Raw genomic sequence first — 16,952 nt, forward strand, 5'->3', positions numbered from 1 at the left:
ACTCACCAATGGATCCCCGATCCATCAGTCAGGAGGAAGATAAAGGCTTCAAAGGTATGCACTTTTAGGGTCCTGGGTGAGAGGTCTGGGGGTCCAATGATGAATCTGATCCTATGGGTGTTGTGGCACACAACTGTTAAAAGGAAAATAATATTCAGTGATACTTGTTAACTCATGGTAAGAAGATCTTGGGGAATGGAGAGCTAGGCATAGGGACCACTGCAATGAAATTTTTTAATGTAGGTAGGAGACTGGGCTCAATGCCGAATGCTGCCTGTGTATATGGGAATTTAAAGCTAAGGAGCAGAGTTGGGTCAGTGGATAAAAAATACTAAGAGAAAACATCAGGGGTAAGAAGGCTTTAACTAAACAGACCTAACAGGATTCTTGCTAAAAAATAAAATAAAAAGGTCAGAGTGATCAGACATCACCTGGGACATGGCATAGGGAAGGACCCCAATCCAATATCGAGGATAGGGGCTTCTTGCTAAACTGACGTGGCAGGGTTCTTGCTAAAATTGCATTTTACAAGGACGTGCATAGATGGCCAAGGAGAAGGTTCGGGAACCTGGCTAAACTTTGATCAAGCAAAAAATGTTTATCACCTGTTTCTTCCTTTACTCACACACATAACGCTTCTGATGCCAGATGTGTGAGTTTTTTCTCTTCCCCACACCAATCATTTCTCCAACACCAGCCAGGTGTCCTGCAATCCAATGCAATTCCAACACTAACTACAGTTAGTGCAGACCTCACTGAGTAAAGGCTCAGTCCCACAAGACTGCATCCCCAGTTCAGGCACTAATCACAGGTAGTAAGACCCCATGTTACCCAGAATTTCTGTCCAACTTGGCTACAAATCAGAGGTTCCCATGACCCCGTCATTAGATTCAATCACCTGCACAGCTCACAGAACTCAGAGAAACACTTACATTTACTGGTTTATTATATAATAAAAGATACGACAAAGGACACAAACGGCAGGTGAAGAGATACATCGGGTGAGACCTATAGGGGTCCAGTAAAGGAGCTCCTGTCCCTGTGGAGGTGGGGTGCACCGCCCTCCTGGCACGTAGATCTGTTCACCAACCCGAGATTTGGAGATTTTTTTAAAAAATATATTTCTTTATTGATTTCAGAGAGGAAGGGAGGAGAGATAGAAACATCAATGATGAGAGACAATCATTGATTGGCTGCCTCCTGCATGCCCCCTACTGGTGATCGAGCCCACAACCCAAGCATGTCCCCTTGGCTGGAATAGAACCTGGGACCCTTCAGTCAGCAGGCTGACGCTTCATCCACTGAGCCAAGCAAGCTAGGGCGAGATTTGGGGATTTTTATGGCGACTTCATCACATAGGCACATTCAACTATTAACTCAATCTCCAACCCTTTTCCCCTTCCAGGATGACGGGGAGAGGGGCTGAAAGTCCCAAGCTGCTTATGACAGATGGGTCTTTCTGGTGACCAGACCCCATCTTGAAGCTATCTATCCAGGAGCCAACCAAGAGGTGTCTCTTTAGATCAAAAGACACTCCTATCACCCAGGAAATTCCAAAGGATTTAAGAGCCTTGTGTCAGAAAACAAGTTCAAAGACCAAATATTAAAAAGAAAAAAGCTTCTAGTACTCGTCGCTTAGGAAATTACAAGGGTTTCAGGAGCTCTGTGCCAGGAACCAGGGGCAGACATATTTCAAAAACCAGGATTAATAAATTTTGTCCACGATCTTTTTGATGATGGCCACAAATTTGAGCATTGGAGTTTGAATCACTAATCTATTTAAGCATTGCATGTGTTTGAAAATTACATAAAGAAACCCATGTGCATCAGGTGGATTTTATAGCTGAAGGCAACTTACGAAGACTGTTAACGTTTCTGTTTAAAACAGCACAAGCCCACCTTTTAAAATGTTAAGAGTTGTTCTGCTTTTGTAAGACTCCCCTCCAATTACATTTCTACAACAGAACTGCTCTCCAAGGCATTTCATTTCAACTGAAAAATGTCAATTTCATTCTAGAACATTTAAAAATTTTGAATGTCATTTGGCTTTAGGAAATTTCTCTCAATTAAACAAAAATCATACCTAGACACAAAATACATGTTTCTTACATAAAACTATTTCTAATTATTGTTTACCTACCAATGGCTCATCTTAAAAAGGGGGGCATATTTATTTCAGTTACAGCTAAATGAAGCTGTGTTGTTTTGAAACCTGCACCAAATTTATTCTCTCATAATCAGTTAGCTGTTCCAAGAATTTTTTAGAAAAAGGCACTTGCTGCATTACAAAGATGCTGTGCTAGGTTTAAAAAGACTATGCTGAACACTGATATAAGGTTTTACATTTTATTTGCATCAAGAGAACCAAACTAGCTACCGGTGGCACATCTTAAAGCAACAGAAAGCATTTTATTATACTGCACACCTACGCTATTACAGCATTTGGTTTTTTAAATAACTTCGTTTTCTCAAGGAATTTATGAGGTAGCTGTCTTTCCCATCTATCCTAACCTATTTGCGAATGTGTAAACAACCTCCGTGGCAGAGAGAGAGACCTTCAATGTGCACACTACTTTCCACTGAAAATCCAAACAGACCCTCACGTTTTAATTGCACCTCAAGCTATTCTTTTTCGTGACTCTTTTTTGGAGACTGCTGTACCGGAAGTCCGCCAATTAATAAATGAATGACTCAGTTAGTGGCAGAGAAATAACTGTGCACTGGAGGCTAAGAAGGCCCATCGCTTCAGCATTTGGTAGCGGCTGTGGCTCCTACTGCCCCAGGCTGCCTCGGACCCATGAGCTCCCCAGTCAGCGCCACTACACAGGCCTGTCAACAGCAGCGCTCGGCAGGGGGTCGCCACAAGAACTCAACCAATCACTGCACTTGCTTCTCAGACATAAACAAAGAGGGCTGCTTTTTAGATGCTCTGCCACGAGACATGCACCTGAAAACAATTAAAACACAACATGCTTCTGGAAAGAATACTCCTTTTCTAAATGAGACCACGAATGCTACTAATAAAGGTATCTGTTCGGGGTAGGACTGGCTCTCCGACCACATTTAGTTTTAACCTTGTAACGTATCAAAACTGCAGCACAGAAGGAGCCAAAATGCGAACGAGGGACAAAAGGCAGCCGGTGTCTTCGGCGGTCGTGTTTATAAAACCCACACGGCCGGGACCATTCGAGCCGAGCACACCCTGGATGAGGCAGCCCAAAGTGGGCGAGGGCCGCCCGCCCCCCGCGTCCACAGTCAATGCGGGTGCCCAGGCCCACGGAGCCCTACCACCCCCGCCGCAGCTCCACAGCCTCCCGGGCCCCGGGAACCCTAACGCGGGTCTCCATGAGTCTCCAGAACCTCAGCTGCAGGTTTCTGAGCCCCGTCCCCAAAGTTCACAGCATCTTAATGGCGTTTCTCTTCAGAGCCTGGGCTCCCGACAGCGCCCTCCGACCAGGCCTGCTCCCCACCTTGGAAGGGGAGCGCCCCTCTCCTGAGACGCCCCCACCCCCGTTCGGCCACTCTACTCACAGGCTGGCGGCGTCGGGGGGCAGGGGGCTCGACAGCGCTCTCCAGCTCGGCGCGGGCAGTTTCCTGCGACTGCAGTCCAGCAGAGGGCCGCGGCAGGAGCAGGGCGCGGGGCAGAGGCCCGCCCGGGCGGCCGGCAGCAGGAGGAAGGCCTGGGCGAAGAGAAGGAGCCGGCAAAGGGGTCCGCACCGACACTGCAGCAGCGGCGCCTCCCGGACGCCTCGGGGCGCCGGCGCCATTTTCCTCCCCGACCTGGACTCGGCCGAGAAGAGCCGCCAGTTGCAAAGGACGGCTTCGCGGAGACGTTCGTCGGCTGCACGACCACCCCGAGCCCTGCTGTCGCCCGTATCCTCTAGACAGGCGAGGGGCGGACACAGCGCGGCAGCGGGGGCGGCGACCCAGGACACACGGCAGCAGCCCTACAGACAACGCTCCCCCCCCCGCCCCGCCCCGCGACGCAACGTCTTCACGCACGGGAGCCGACCAATCGGTGCCGGAGGAAGGGATCGCGTCGGAGGCGGGACTCCGTGGAGGGGGCGGGGCCGGAAACAAGGAGGTCCTCAAGGAGGACTTTCGGTGTCTGGGACTGAGGGGCGCCCTTCCGTGGTTCCCGCACCGTTCTTCCGCAGGAGGGCGCAGTTGCTCCTTAAGAGGGAGCAAGGAGCGCCCGAGCGCTGGGAGTTGGAAGTCCCGACTTGGAGTTTATCTGCTACAGCAGCGGTTTTCAACCCGTGTGCCACAAGAATTTTTAAAACGTGGAATACCTATTTAGCCAGGGGCACTGACCTCTTTTCCCTTAGATTGCCAAATGACAGCAACCAACACAACAACAGCGCTCCAGTGTGAATGCCCAGTCTTGAACCTCAAATATATAGGTCATGTAAGAGAGTCGCATCTTATTGGTCACCCCGCATAAGCTTGCGTCTGATTGGTTAATTCTTTGGTACCAGAAATCCTTATAGACAAGTATAGGCACTTGATTTTCTTTGTAAGTCACTTTGGAGCAAAATGGGTAGGTAATTACTATTATAATTATTTGTTGTATACCAATCAAAATTATACCTACTTTTTGTCAGATTGTCATATATATTTTTTGGTATGCCGCAGAATTTTAGCAATTAGTTGATGTGTGCCATGAGCTGTAAAAGGTTGAAAATTGCTATACTAGCCCTAGCCGATTTTGCTCAGTGGAGAGAGCCTCGGCCTGGGGACTAAAGGGTCCCGGGTTCATTTCCGGTCAAGGGCATATGCCTGAGTTTCGGGCTTATCACCAGTAGCAGGTGTGCAGGAGGTAGCTGATCAATTATTCTCTCTTATCATTGATGTTTCTATCTTTCTCCCTCTCCCTTCCTCTCTGAAATCAATAAAAATATTTTCTTAAAAAAGAAAGAAAATTGCTATACTATATCGTTATAGAAAATAGTCTTTTATCTTCTCTGGGTTCTAAGAAAGGGAAATGGCAGAGGGACTACCTTCCAAGTCACAGACACAAAAAGGATTCTGGGGCCTCCATCTGGCCCCTAAGCCTCCAGAGCCCAGCTGGGGCCTCCTCTGCACCCGCCTACTTGTCTTCAGCTGCTACAGTCCTGCAGGTGCGTGACAACTCCGCTCTAACAGGAATCATGTCGTCACTATGGGCAGATGGACCACGGACCATCCTGAAGGCAGAGGCCCTGTTCATTCATTCATCTGTGTACCTCCAGTTTCTATTCTAGCTTCGAGTTCAATAAATGATGGGACAGCACCTGCAAGGCACGTCTCTAAGGAAAATACTCTTCTTTCCTCTGTTTTGGAGAATGCTACCTTATATACACACTCACAGAAAAGCAAACAGAACATGTAGATAAAGAAAGTGTTGAACAGTCAACAAAGTGAAGGCTGGGTATGAGGACATTTTTTATTTATCCTGAAGCAGAGGCTATGGAAAGCCTACTAGGAACAGTGATGATCAACCACCTTATGCTCACTCAGCTATGTATTATATCCAAGATTATGAATAAGACTTTAGCTTTTATACTTTTCAACGAGGCTTTGCATCTGTTACTTTGTTTATTCCCTCAATGACTGTGAAATTGGTAAGACAATTATTACTGAGGAGGAAACAAATTCACCCAAGACAGGCTGGCTGACATGACTATGGGTTTCCTGACTCTTCAAATTAAAAACCTGCAGGTTAAAGAGACTGGCAATGCCTAGGTCACAGGATTGTCCTAGAAAGTAACTGAAATCAATCTTTCCATGGTAGGTTTGGAGTCACAATTATACTTTTAAAACTCTTTTTCTGTTTATCTGGAGAAAAAAAGCCAAAAGAATCTTCAGGTAAATGATTGGAACCAGTAAAAAGGTTCAACAAGGTTATGACTTCAAGATCAACATACATCAATATTATTCTAATAAATCATCAACTATAATATATGTTTTTTCAAAGCTAGCATATGCAATAGCAATAAAATCTAAGATACCTAGATCAAACAAGAAGAGCAAGAGAAAAAGTATATGGAGAACACTACAAAATGTTACTTAAAAGTATTTTAGCCCAACCGGTGTGGCTCAGTGGTTGAGCATCCACCGATGAACCAAGAGGTCACAGTTCGATTCCCTTTCAGGCCACATGCTTCAATTGCAGGCTCAATCCCCAGTGTGGGGTGTGCAAGAGGCAGCCAATTAATGATTCTCTCATCATTGATTTTTCTATCTCTCTCTCCCTTCCCTTTCTCTCTGAAATCAATAAAAATCTATTGTAAAAAATAAAAACATATTTTTAGAAAGTATTTTTAAAAAACCTAAGTAGATGGAGAGTTATACTATGATTTTAGACTGAAAGAATTATTATTATAAAGGTATCAATTCTTCCAGGTTGCTTTGTAGATTTATACAATTCCAATAAAAATTCCCAATGGAAATGGCAGTGCAAGGACAAAATAGTAACCAAGATACTCTTGGGTTGTTGGGGCGGGGGGTGGGGAGGCGGGGGGTGGATGCGGGGATGGGGGCGGGAGGGGGGCGGGGGGAGGGGTGTAGAAGAACTTGCTTCACCAAATATCAAGATTGGTTTTGAAAGCTATAGTAATTAAAAAGTATAGTGTCTCCAAAGCATAAGTTTAATAGACATTGGGTGCATATCAGAGACTTCATGGGACATTTGATTTATGGCGCAGGTGGAACTTCAGAGCAGGGGAGAAAGGACAGGCTTTTCAATAAATGGAGCTGAGATCATCAGATAATCATATGGAAAGAAATGAAACTGGATCCTTTCTCACATCACATTCAAAAATCAATTCAAGACCTAAACATGAGAGGCAAAACCATGCAGCTTTTAGAAGAGAATTAGTGAAGACTATCTTTTTCACTTTGGAGTAGCAAAGGATATCTGAAAAGAGAAAAAAATCATTAACCATAAAAGAAAAGGATAAATTTGAACAGATTAAAATAAAAATTCACTCACAAAAGACACCACAAAAAGATATTTGCAACGTACATAACCAACAAATTACCCAGAATTTGAAGAAAAAGAAAAAAAAAGGGCCTACAAATCAATGAGATAAAGGCAAACAACCCACATTCACCTGGGAATGAGGCCAGCATTGGAGCTCATAATTCTAGGTGGTGAACGGGAGTGCTGACAGTGCAGCAGGGAGGAGCCAGGTGTCAGCAGAACGAGTTTGATATGAACCCCCTTTTGCCTAAATATAGGCCTGAACAGGTATGTACAATGTAACTGATTGCAGGAATAACTGGACTGATTTCCCAACAAACCATGACCGCATGATACACCTCTCTCTCTCTCTCTCTCTCTCTCTCTCTCTCTCTCTCTCTCTCTCTCTCTCTCACACACACACACACACACACACACACACACACACACACACACACACACGCCTGGCTCCCTCCCCAGTCTCAGCATAATCTCGTTTTGGGGTTGAAAATGCTGACTCCATTGTGCACCCAACAAACCAGCCTGTCCCTGGGCGGCCTGAGCTTCTGAGCTAACTTGTTAGTCCCATTATCCTTTATCCTTCTAAGACTGGGAGAGAACGTGCTGTCACTCTGGATGAGGCATTGTGACGGTTTAATAAGCTCTTGGGAACCTCAGGGTTTGATTATTCTCAGCAATCAGCAGGCGCAGTCGTGCGTGCGTTTCTGGGCCCTCCAAGCTCACCCTGTTTGCCACCTTCCAGGCCTGGAATGTACCCACAAACTCTTTAGCTGAGTGAAAGCCCAGGGAACTGACGCGCATGCCGGCACATGCACGTGTGTGTATGCACATGCCCAAGAGAGAGCTGAAGGCCAGAGGCCTCACGGTTGTCATTATCTCCAGGGCAGAACCTTCCAGTCCCTGAAAGGGACCCTGGTGCTCTGCCAAACTGCCAGACTCTCATTCTGAATAATGAAGCTCTCACTGATTATCCTGATGATGTCCCAGGAGACCCCGCCCAGGGAGGCCCATCTGCTGCCAATCCTGGTTCCTTGTTCCACTCCCCAGTGGAAATGAGGGTGTCCCTGCAGCTCCCCCACCTCACTTCCCCAGCATAATGCACATCCCCAAGGGACCCTGCTGAGATGACAGTCGCAGTTTATTAATTGGACTAATGAGAGGCCTCCTGGCAGGGAGGGAAAGAGAAGCCGGAAGAGTGAGAAGGAAGCGGTTGAGACAGGAACATCCTGAAACACAGGAGCTCAAGACACCTTCTGACTGGAACCAGCAGCTCGTTTTCTGAGAGTCTGAGGCCAGGGCAGGCAGGGATTTGGAAGATGGTTTTATGAAACTTGTATTTTTTATAGGAAACATGCTAATATTTCATCAGCAAATTGTAACAGCCTATGTTCCAGGCATTTCACTGTTATATGTACCTATCTCCGTTAATCTTCACAAGGGTCATGAGATGGGAATCCTTACGCTCATATTGCCCATGAGAAAACTGAGGCCCAAAGGGATCCGTCCAAAGTCACACTTGTAATAAATAACAGAGCCCAAATTCTTAATCACAGCCACTGCGGGGAGTGGTAGGAAATGAGGCTCCAAGCAAACATAACTGTGGCATTAATTGAGCATCTTCTATATCAGGCGGAGAGAGCTAAGCCCTTTAGAGGTAGCAGCACCTCCAACCCTATAATACAAGTAGGCTGGTTTTCCCTATCTTATAGGTAAGGAAATATAGGTTCAGAGAAGTGAAATAATTTGCCTAAGGCCACCCAATTAGAAAGTGTCAGAGCAAGGATCCGCTGTCCAGAGTCTTACCCTATTGTATTGCCGCCCCTAATCTCTTTTTGCCCTGAGGTCCTGCAGGCCTCTTGCATAAGAGCAGAGAGCTGCACGGGGCCTCTGGTCTTGCATAAGAGGAGAGAGCTCCAGTTAAACCTAAGGGATCAGGACCCAGAGAGACTTCACCTGTGGACCCGCAGCCTCACGAAGTGCGGAGGGCCCGAGGCTGGAAGCTGGTCATACCCGCCAATGCAAGGCTTCCTTCAGGGCCACCTCTGTCTGGCTCACTCCCCTCTCCAGGCAGAGGCAGGAAGTTTTCCTCAATGTTTTAAGATTTAAATTATTTTCCTGTCAGTGAGGCCACTGACAGCTGCGTCCTTCCTGTTTGTCTTCCAGAAGCAGGTTCCAGCTGACCAGCCGCCGGGAACCTGCTGCTTAAGCAGCTAGTAATGGACTGCAAAACAGCACGCCGAGGGCCTGCCAGGCAGGGGTCAGCGCCCTCCTGGGACTGTGGGCCAGGGAGTAAGGACACCGGAGCACAGCTGACCTGCGCACATCCACTGGCCTCTGCTCTGGGCTTCTTTTGTCTTTTTGCAAAAAATAATAATAAATGCTTGTCTGCAAGTTCAAACTGTGCAGAAGAATATAAAGTAAAAAGTGGAACTTCTCCCAGGGTTAGCCACCGTTAACTATCTGTTGTCTATCTTCTCATACCTTTTTTTCTACTAAATCTTGGTAGAAATATGAGTTTACACTTTTTAATTTTTTATTATCTAGTACAAATGGGATTGATATGTTGGTCTTTAATTTGATAACTAGCTCTCCAAAATTGTAGACCAATGAACACTCCCACCAACAGTGTATAAAAGGGCCCATTTCTCCCATCCCAGCCAACAGTGACTTGTTTTGTAGTAAAAATTAAAAATAAAAATGCTAGTCTGTAAGTTGTAAAAATGCCTCTCCCACTCTTTCCTTCTGTTCTTTCCCCTGCTTTCTATTTAAACTCGCAACGCCTGACCCACGCACATTACACAGAACTCCAGAGGTTTGTCCGTAAACAAGGAGAGGGAAATTTATGGCTCATCAACTGGGATGCACAGAGATGCAACGTTATCTATAAAAGGTGAGGAAGACACGTCATACACATTTACTAGAGTTCACATGGACAGCTCATTAGCCAGCAAAAAAAAAAATGTATGGTCGAGACTCCTTGCTAGGTTTGGGATCTCATTCAAACCTCAGATAGTCACAGTTAGAAAAAGCAAGCATTGTCTCCCCATTTTAGATATTATAAAAGCAGACTAACAAATATGGGTGTTTGTCTAAGGTCACAGTGCTAGTCAAAAGCGGAACTCTAAATCAACATTCTGTCCCTTGTACTACATCTATAACTTTTATATGTGTTTAAATACAGGGTGTGTCTATAGACATAAACGCTAAGTGTAATTTGTGAACACTTGGATCACACCCCATTTTCTACCTATAGATAAATACTAGGCGTGATTACCGTGAGTACAATACAGTGTGTATAAAAGGTGGTAGATGGTGCAGGAGACTCTAAGAGGTCATTTAAAAACAAAACCTCAGTGAATGTCACCTTACAGGCCCTGACAGATCCCTTACAAAGTGTGAGAGATCGGTCAGAAAGGATTGGGAAATGAACTATAAATTAATCTCTTACAGTTATGATTCTGGGACAAACACTGTGTAAAATGAGTTAAGTGCAAGGGATTTTGGAGTCAGAAACACCTGGGTTCGAGTCCTATCTTAGGCACACACTAGATCCATGACCTTGGACAATTAAATTAAGTTATTTGGGACTCAGTTTTCTTACCTGTGAAAAAGATAATATTCTCTACGTCATAAGATTGCTGAATGGATGAAATGAGATAATGCATGTAAAACACCTTGCAATGTGCCTGGAATATATATGTCTCCATAGTGTTAGTTACTGTTAATTTTAAGTATATTGTGGGGGGAAAAAATATATTAATATTTTCCCTCCCACCTTCTAAATTCTGGCTGGACTGATAATCAGATTAACAGGAGAAAATCAAAGTTTTAATACATGTGCATGGGGAATTCACATGGAAATGAAAATTCCAAAGAGAGTGAGACAACACTGGGGATATAAGACAGTTTTGGACAAAGGAGAAAGAGGAAGGGAATGAGGGTATTAGATTGCAGAAGTGAGAATGTGCGCTTCACAGGAGGTAGAGGAAGAGCACACAGGGCAGGAAAATGCCTGCTGGTGACTCAGGAGCTATGGGACACAAGGGGTGTCCAGCTAATGGGCCCCCTTCTGAAGCCCTCTATTTACCAAACTCAGTTCAAATTAAGCTGAGTTGACATCCTAAGATCTCCTTCCTGAAGCAGTTTCTCTTTCCAAATCTCTTGGGCAGGAAAGGGGAGAGGGTCAAAGGTTCTTTCTGAGTCTCATTTCTTAATAAACAGCTTAAATCAATGTCCCCCAAAGCAGCCTTAGGTGGCAGAACTTTGGTCCCTTCAATATGTTGGCCAAATTCTTCCTATTTGTTTACATTCAACATAGTTCAGCTACATGCTCTCGTAACTATGACTGAAGAAGTGGCAATAATGAGAGTAAAGCAACGGTCCTCAGCCCAGCTGCCCACTGGAATGATCGGGTGAGCTGAAATCAGAACACTGAAGTCTCGGCTACTGAAATCACAATCTCTGAGGAGCTGAGAATCACAGGATTAAATAGAGGCTACCATGAGAGTGAAGTCTGGGAGGCTACTAAGAACCAATGAGCCTGGCCAGTGTGGCTCAGTGATTGAGCATCGACCTATGAACCAGGAGGTCACATTTCGATTCCCAGTCAGGGCACATGCCCAGGTTGCAGGCTTGTTCCCTAGTGTGGGGTGTGCAGGAGGCAGCCGATCAATGGCTCTCTCTCATCATTGATCTTTCTCTCTCCCCCTCTCTCTCCCTTCCCTTCCCTTCCCTCTGAAATCAATACAAATATATTAAGCCCTAGCTGGTCTGGCTCAGTGGCTAGAGCAGACTGAAGGGTCCTGGGTTTGATTCCAGTCAAGGGCACATACCCAGGTTTCAGGCTCTATCCCCAGTGTGGGGTGTGCAGGAGGCAGCTGATCAATGATTCTCTCTCATCTCCTGCATCCGATGAATTATTCTCTAAGTTCTAAGTGCTAATTACTCATTGTTGAACTTGAACAATGACCAGGTTTCTTAACCCCCAAATCTCTAAGGCAATCCCAGAGAGGCAGGTGGCTATTCTCTCATTGCAGCTGAGTCCCCAAGACTTTGCTGCAAGGGAAGAGGACCGAGAGGAGACCTTTGAAAGAGCGTCCAGCTCAGCCTTTGCAGTCTCGGTAACTAGGTCATCTCTGAACAGATCTTATAGCAGCTTTTCTGTTCTACATGCAACCATTTTGAAGTTTTTCCAAATCCATTAACTTCTGGGCTCCAAACAGCCTGATTTTTATTTATTTATTGTTGCTTGTGTAAATAGTTTTATTTTTTAAACTTTTCATTTGTTACTTATGTTTCCCATAAAAATTTAAACAGCACAAAAAGGGAAAATTAAGTAATTCTTTCCACAGTCCTAACTTCAGAGGTCATTGCTGCTTACAGTGTCCTATATTGTCCCTTTCCACATTTTCCTTTTTAAATTTCAGCTTTATTGAGATGTAATTGACATATCATTAACTGCCTACATATTTACAGTTTACAACTGGGTGAGTTTTGACACATACATATACACCTGTGAAACCATAACCATGATCAAGATAATGTACCGCCCAGCCAGGTGGATCCGTGGTTGAGCATTGGCCCATGAACCAGAAGGTTAGGACTCGATCCCCAGTAGGACGCGTGCAGGAGGCAGCTGATTGATGTTTCACTCGTCGATGTTTCATCTCCCTTCCTCTCTCTAAAATCAATAAAAATACACATTTTTTAAAAGATAATGTACCTTTCCTTACTCCCCAAAGTGTCCTTGTGCTCCTTGTAATCCATTCCCAACACCCACCAACTCTATCCACAGGCAACCTCTGATCTGCCTTCTGTCACTATAGATTAGTTTACATAGTCTAGAGTTTTATGTAAATTAAATAGCACAACAGGTACTTTTTTTTTTTGCCTGGCTTCTCTCATGTGATATAATTATTTTGCGGTCCATCATGCTATTGTGTGCATCAATATTTCATTCCTTTTTATTGCTGAGTAATATTCCATGGTATGGGATGAACCTCAATATGTTTATTTATCATTGATGGACATTTGAGCATTTCCAGTTTTTGTCTATTACAAATAAAACTGCCCTGAATGTTTGTGTACAAGACTATGGAGGGGAGGTAGGGGAGGTATGCATGGGGGGGATAAAGGTGATGGAAGAAGATTTGATTAGGGTGGTGAATACACTGCACAGTGTACAGATGATGTGTTGTGGAATTATGCACCTAAACCTTTATAATTTTGTTGACCAGCGTCACCCCAGTAATAAAAAGGATAACAAATACATAAATAAATAATCTTTAAAAAAAGATAATGTCGACATATAGGCCAATCTTATTTGAATAACTGTTAAACAAAAACAGCAACAACTGTGAATGACTAAAGAGGGAATGTGGCTAGAGTGATAGTGGTAACATGTGAGCTAACATTTGCATAAAACCTTAAAACATCAAATTATCTAACTATTTACAAAGAAGAATCACAGAATTCACCAGTCCAAGTTTCCACCTAGTACAGACCCAACTCAAATGCCATCACTCCTGGGAGGAATCCAGGGTGAGTCACCAGCTACCTTAAATACACTTTGTAAGAAACTCTGAAACACTGTCAAGAAACTCCCTGAGGGCGGGGACTTTGGTCACTGCCACATCCCAGCACGCAGAGCCTGGACACATGCACACACACTTTTTTCCTAAGCAGCTCAGTCCATTCTGGGACAGTTCTATGTATCAAGTCTTTGCTGATACTGATCAACATTTTTGTCCTAATTATACCCCCTAGCCTAGAGCCATATTTTCCACATGACACTAAAAATATTTTTAAATGCATATCCTGACTCTTAACCATTTGTGTTAAGGCACAGTTTAATTTAGAGAGAGAATCATTGATTGGCTGCCTCCTGCACGCCCCGCACTGGGGATCAAGTCTGCAACCCAGGCATGTGACCTTGGCGGGAATCGAACCAGGGAACCCTCAATCCGAAGGCTGACGCTCTATCCACTGAGCCAAGCCGGGCAGCACAGTTTAATTTAGGACTAAGGAGGAAGAGAGTTTGCCACCCCAAAAGATGCCTCTTTGGGATAGCGATTATTTTAAACTGGCTATTTTTAAGAAACAAAAGACCCAGAAAAGCCTTTGACCTCTCCCCTAAATGCCTAAAAGAATTTAGATAGAGGACCTGCTCCAGGACCATATAGAGCCATACTGACCTGGTCATTCTTCAAAGCATATGAGTGGGAACATCTGCCAGATCTGTGTACAAACCTGAATTATAATTGTATAATTTAGGACAAATGCTTAATCTTATGCCCCAGTTCCTTTGCTTGTGAAATGATAGGGATAGCTATCACACAAAATTATTGTAAGACTTATATGAGAGCCAGGCTGGTGTGGCTAAGTGGTTGAGTGTCACTCCATGAACCAAGAAGTTACTGGTTCGATTCTCGGTCAGGGCACATGCCAGGTTTGTGGGCTCAATCCCCAGTATGGGGGTGTATGGGAGGCAGCCGATCGATAATGTTTCTATCTCTATCCCCTCTCCCTTCCTCTCTCTAAAAATAAATAAAAACTTTAAAAAAAAAAAAAGAAATTATATGAGAAAATGTATTCTAAAGCCCCTTGCACAGTGTTATCACCATTGAATATCCCACAATTTTTAAGGATCTTCCTAAAGAATGGCACATCAATCCATATACAGGGCTCCAGAGGGGCCACCCAGGGGCGAGTTCTTTCCTTTTTTGGTTTGTTTGTTTTGTTTGTTTGTTTGTTTGCTTGTTTTTAGCAGTTACACTAGAAATAATGAAGCCCCACCTCAGAGATTGTCATAGGGTTTTCTTTTGAACCATCATCCAAAAGCTCCTACCTGTTCAATTTGTTTCTAGATTTAATTCCAGGATATAATAATATTCTTATTGGTTTGGAGTAATTATTCCAAAATAACAAGACTTTTTAAAATCTTAACCCTACTATGTAATTCATTAAATTTTGCTCCCAAGTTTGTCATCTACAAATTTAATTAAAATGCTTTCTTAAGTCCTTGATAAAAACACCAAGTAGAATAGGGTCAAAGGCCCTGAATCAGTTCACATTGACACAAGCTATTCAACCCATACAGCCCAGCAAACAATATTAGAACCTTGTCACATTTTTCATCATTTCCTCAATGATGTCAACTTACTCTATAAATGTCTTGCTAAAATCAAGACAGAATGTAACTATGGCATTGCTCTAATTCAGACTCCTGGTAACTTTATCATAAAATAAAATATAGATAACTTGACATGAAATAGTTCCAGAAAACTCATATTCATTTCAAGTGTCAACATCTTTCTTTTTGAAGGGTCCACAAAACAACTATTTAAATCACTGGAATTTTCCCCCCCCGTGATCAATATCCTACTTCCTAGTATGAGGTTCTAGAATCTGTCATTTTCCCATTTATGACATTTATAATGTTTTAATGTTTCCATCTGACACCCTTATATTTTTACCACAATTTCTCAAGAAATTTTTAAATATATTTTTATTGATTTCAGCGAGGAAGGGAGAAAAAAATGGAAATATCAGTGATGAGAGAGAATCATTGATCGGCTGCCTGCTACACCCTCTTTTACTGGGGATAGAGCTTGCAACCTGGGCATGTGCCCTGACCAGGAATCGAACCATGACCTCCTGGTTTATAGGTCAATGCTCAAATACTGAGCCATGCTGGCTGAGTTAAAGCACTTTGATTTTAATAGAAATCGATAACCAGATATATCTGGGGGCTTACAGATAAAATTATCCAAATGTGGTTATCTGAAGATACAGATATTGGGTCTCAAAACCAACCAAACAACCCAATTTTTATCCAAAGGTATCTCTTTCATTGTGGGGCTTGGCATCACATAGATTGACTTACTCTGTACATGAGGATGTTTGGGAAGAGCCAGAGGGTCTCACTGCACTCCCATCTTCACCCCACTCCTCATCTCCCCTTCTCCCACCCTCTCCTCCTCCTTCCTTCCTCCACTCCAGCCTAGCTCCTTTGGGGCAGGTTCAGCAATTTTCCAGGTCTGACCCTGAGGGTATCTCCCCAGGAATCCTATGCTCTGCAAGAATCCAAAGGGTGAGAGTGCAGCGGTGTGGCCCGCTGGTGGCCAGCTCCAATCAGAGCTGGGAAGGGGCAGAAGCAAGGACTACAAGGAAATGGGTCACTGAGCTTTTCTTCTCAGATCTTTGCTCTCTTCCTGACCCACATGAACCAGCGCTCCCGAGAGCAATAAAACGGGGCAATAAAGAAGCGCTGACTCACATCTGTGGGGTAAGAATTCCCTGCCAAGAGAAGAAAGAGGAAAGACCCAGTGCTTTCATGGGGACAAGAGAAACACGCTGAAAATTAGATTTTTTAAAAATATATTTTATTGATTTTTTACAGAGAGGAAGGGAGAGGGATAGAGAGTTAGAAACATCGATGAGAGAGAAACATCGATCAGCTGCCTTCTGCACACCTCCCATGGGGGTGTGGCAGCAACCAAGGTACATGCCCTTGATCGGAATCGAACCCGGGACCCTTCAGTCCGCAGGCTGATGCTCTATCCACTGAGCCAAACCGGTCAGGGCCGAAAATTAGATTTTTAAAAAGTCTGAGACTTGACCAATTGCCCCTGGATGCCTCCACACCAAAAATTTGCCCCCCCTTTTTAAAATCCCTCTTCCTATTTTAAACACTCCTTCTTTTCAAGGTGTGGTAAGAGTAAGAAGGGGGAAACCATGGTTGCAGAGCCAAATCAAATGGGAGCTTGGACTCATGGGAGCTGGTGGAGATGTTGGCTGAACCCACTGTTGGGGTTTGGCTGGGTTCTGGAAACACCCACTGAACTGGCTACTTCTTCCTTCCCTGCAAACCAGATCCTAAGAAGAGTCTTCTACTGCCTGAAGTGGTGACTCTGTGACCTCTTGGCCTTGGTCACGTCTTCTCTCCACCCCAGCCCCAGGGACTCTTCCTCTTTCCTGGACAGTTCCC

At 44.3% G+C, this 16,952-nt stretch overlaps 1 protein-coding gene across 5 annotated transcripts in view; it reads right to left on the reverse strand.

Annotated features, from left to right (window-relative positions):
• Positions 1 to 16,952, reverse strand: part of LRIG2 (leucine rich repeats and immunoglobulin like domains 2) — a 110,268-nt gene that overhangs the window by 42,269 nt on the left and 51,047 nt on the right. For 4 of the 5 annotated variants that reach the window (XM_036342552.1, XM_036342549.1, XM_036342550.1 and 1 more), the window contains exon 1: positions 3,532 to 3,976. In XM_036342552.1, the coding sequence (XP_036198445.1) occupies positions 3,532 to 3,767 (236 nt within the window). In that variant the 5' untranslated portion in view covers positions 3,768 to 3,976. Of the gene's footprint in view, positions 1 to 6; positions 134 to 3,531 lie in introns of those variants that run through there. The other variant, XM_036342551.1, reaches the window with a different exon arrangement.

The sequence above is a fragment of the Myotis myotis genome, unplaced genomic scaffold (assembly GCF_014108235.1).
Source record: "Myotis myotis isolate mMyoMyo1 unplaced genomic scaffold, mMyoMyo1.p scaffold_m19_p_18, whole genome shotgun sequence".
Taxonomy (NCBI): domain Eukaryota; kingdom Metazoa; phylum Chordata; class Mammalia; order Chiroptera; family Vespertilionidae; genus Myotis; species Myotis myotis.